We start from the raw sequence: 2607 nt of genomic DNA on the forward strand, positions 1-2607 counted from the left end.
GCCTCGCGCAGTTCGTACCTACCCCGTTTCCACTTCTGCGCCGAGCAGTACTACAGATAAGGGTTGTAACTCCCTTCAGTCATCTCATGCTTTCCAGTCGACCCGTTCATCGTATCAATGGGCAAGTCGGCACTGGGAGCAACCATTTGCTTCGTGGTACCAAGATCAAGATTGGACCGATATCATCATTGTCCGCTCGATGTAATCGCAGTCGTAAGAGTAATGTTGTGGTGGTGTACAAGTGAGATTGCAGGGCGTATTTACATGACATTTACGGGGCCAGATTGAGTCGCTCGCTGGAGACACCCAACATTGGTAGTTCATCACCTCGTACGGTCTTGAAACTCCACAAATACACTTTCATGATTCCTAAAACCCCCGAGATATCTTCAGAACGAGCACTAATACATACTTCTTCGTCTCGATGAAGGGACAGATACCAATTTTCTCGCCCCACCAAACGCCAGTGTCCTCAAAACGGGGACGCCCGGTGAGGGCCATGACTTTGGTTTAAAATCCCCTGCTCTTGCGCTCGGGGTATGCCACGCAAAGGACTAGGTTGTCTTTGTTTTTCTGCAATGTTAAGTTGTACGCACTCACGAACGAATTTGAAGTTACAAACCTTTTGTTTGGATATACAAACACTTTTGTACTAAGTACCTCGTTTAAACCACTCAATGGACAGATTTCGCTACAGGATATTTCCTGTGAACTTCCCTGTGGAACTACACATCAGATCTCACAGGGAAATTTACTGCCGAAAAATTCCGGTGAGGTCTACCCCACAAGGATGACAAATCCACACAGAGCAGCCAATAGAAATTATTTCTGCGCACTCCAGCCATCCCATGAGCGAGGTAGAAGGAAACAAGCGTAAGACGCGTACCGCTTCACCACTCAAGTAGACATAGACCTCCTTAAGGAGGCCATGTTTGTATACCCGCACGATGCTCCGTATGGGCAAGCTTCAGCTCGATAGGAAGAAGTAGCCGAGCACATGTGAGTTTCACATGGCCCCGACTTGACGACAGCGGGATGCCGAAAACACCTCGATGATCTTATTGCGGCGTTTAAGAAGGACACTGTAAAGTCATTGCGAGCACCGAGAATGAATGCAATGAATGGGAACAGCTACTTCAGGGTCTTGCAGACATTGTGTGTAGCCTTATTCGGTTCGACTTCACTGCATGCATTGTAGATGGACCACGCAGTCAAGGCGAAGAAGACTCTGAAGGAAGAGAAGAATAAGAAGATTGGAAAGAGGGAATCGGATGGCCATCGTGTCCGCGAGGCAACACTCATAACAATGAAACGAAATGCGGACACATTCGATCTCGATGACGACGCAACACCATCAAAGGTGAAGGGTGGAAGAAGTTCGTCGGCACTGAAAGACGCAGAATCTGCAGTTGTCGACATCATGTCGATGATCGATGCGTCAAACGAATTTAAGCGAGCCGAGCTCGAAGCCAAGAGGGAGTCAAATGCTCCGTTGCAGCGAAAAGTGCTTGAAGTACAGCGGTACCGCTTTGACAAAGCCGAAAGGGAGGCAAATCTTGCTCTGGAACAGCAGGAGCGTCAATCACAGCTTAAGTTCATGGAAATCACCATTGATTTGCTAAGTGGGTTGGCGAAGAAGTTGTCTGAGAGTTAACTGAAATACGTTTTGGAATTTTCAGTTATCTTTGGCACTTCTCAAGTGCTCACTTGCCGTTGGTGGATATATGTCAAAGTAGCTGGATACCTGGTTACCTCCTCTAGCAGGTATGAATATTGTCAAGAGTACGGCAACAGTGTACTGTGCCCTAACCGCTTGCAACCACAGTTTTGGATTGCCCTTGTAGTCGACAAATGGTCACAGCTTGCAAACAATGCCAAAACTCCACTCCACACTCACACGCACGGCATTCATTTGACGATTGAACTCTGATTCATGAGCATTTAGTGATGCCCCTTTAAATGCAGAGATAATCACATCATTACTCCCGTAAGCTGGATCTCCGTAGATTACATACCGGGTTCCATCGACATAGAGTCCATTCTGCAATTCTTCAACCAAATTGCTCCTGGCCAAGAGGTATGCGCCGTGACGTGATCCTGGCTCAGGACCATGCAAGTGCACGATGATTCCATCAGGGGCGGCAACTGCTTGGTGCTTAAGGGCGTGCTTGCGCTACGTGAATGAATGGTACCAATCAAATGTTGAACTCATCCTTCTTACATTGTGCCCATTGAATGTTGCCTTCTGTAACTTTTTGCCCGGCCTGCAAATCTCGCGAACCGTACCGTCGATGAATCCGATGCATGTCTCCAGCGGGCCCCCGGCGCGATGAATGGCACCACCGCAAAGTGTCATCCACTGGCCATTCAGTCTTCTGTGGTCCCAGCGGAGCAACGAGGAGAACTTGGCGTGAATGTGCAGCGTAACCGAGTTTGCAATGCAAGAAGGGGCTTCTCGACTCCGACCAAATGTTTCCGTCATTGTGCCAAGACGGAGCGGCCATGCCAAGCGATTCAGAAGGATGCAGATTGACGCGAGAGCGGACGCTCGGTGCCTGCTCGGAGTTACGATAGGGTCTGGGATGCGAAGTAATTTGACAAGGTCGA

At 48.7% G+C, this 2607-nt stretch overlaps 1 protein-coding gene across 1 annotated transcript; it reads left to right on the plus strand.

Annotated features, from left to right (window-relative positions):
- Window positions 1–1198: 1198 nt before the first annotated feature.
- On the plus strand, window positions 1199–1654 carry H310_11465 (hypothetical protein; the record flags this gene model as incomplete). The annotated part of the gene is made up of 1 exon (XM_008878159.1): window positions 1199–1654. The coding sequence occupies one exon, from the start codon at window positions 1199–1201 to the stop codon at window positions 1652–1654; it is 456 nt and encodes a 151-aa protein (XP_008876381.1).
- Between the last annotated feature and the right edge of the window lie 953 nt (window positions 1655–2607).

This window comes from Aphanomyces invadans, assembly GCF_000520115.1.
Source record: "Aphanomyces invadans strain NJM9701 unplaced genomic scaffold supercont1.31, whole genome shotgun sequence".
NCBI classification, from domain to species: Eukaryota; Oomycota; class Saprolegniomycetes; order Saprolegniales; family Verrucalvaceae; genus Aphanomyces; species Aphanomyces invadans.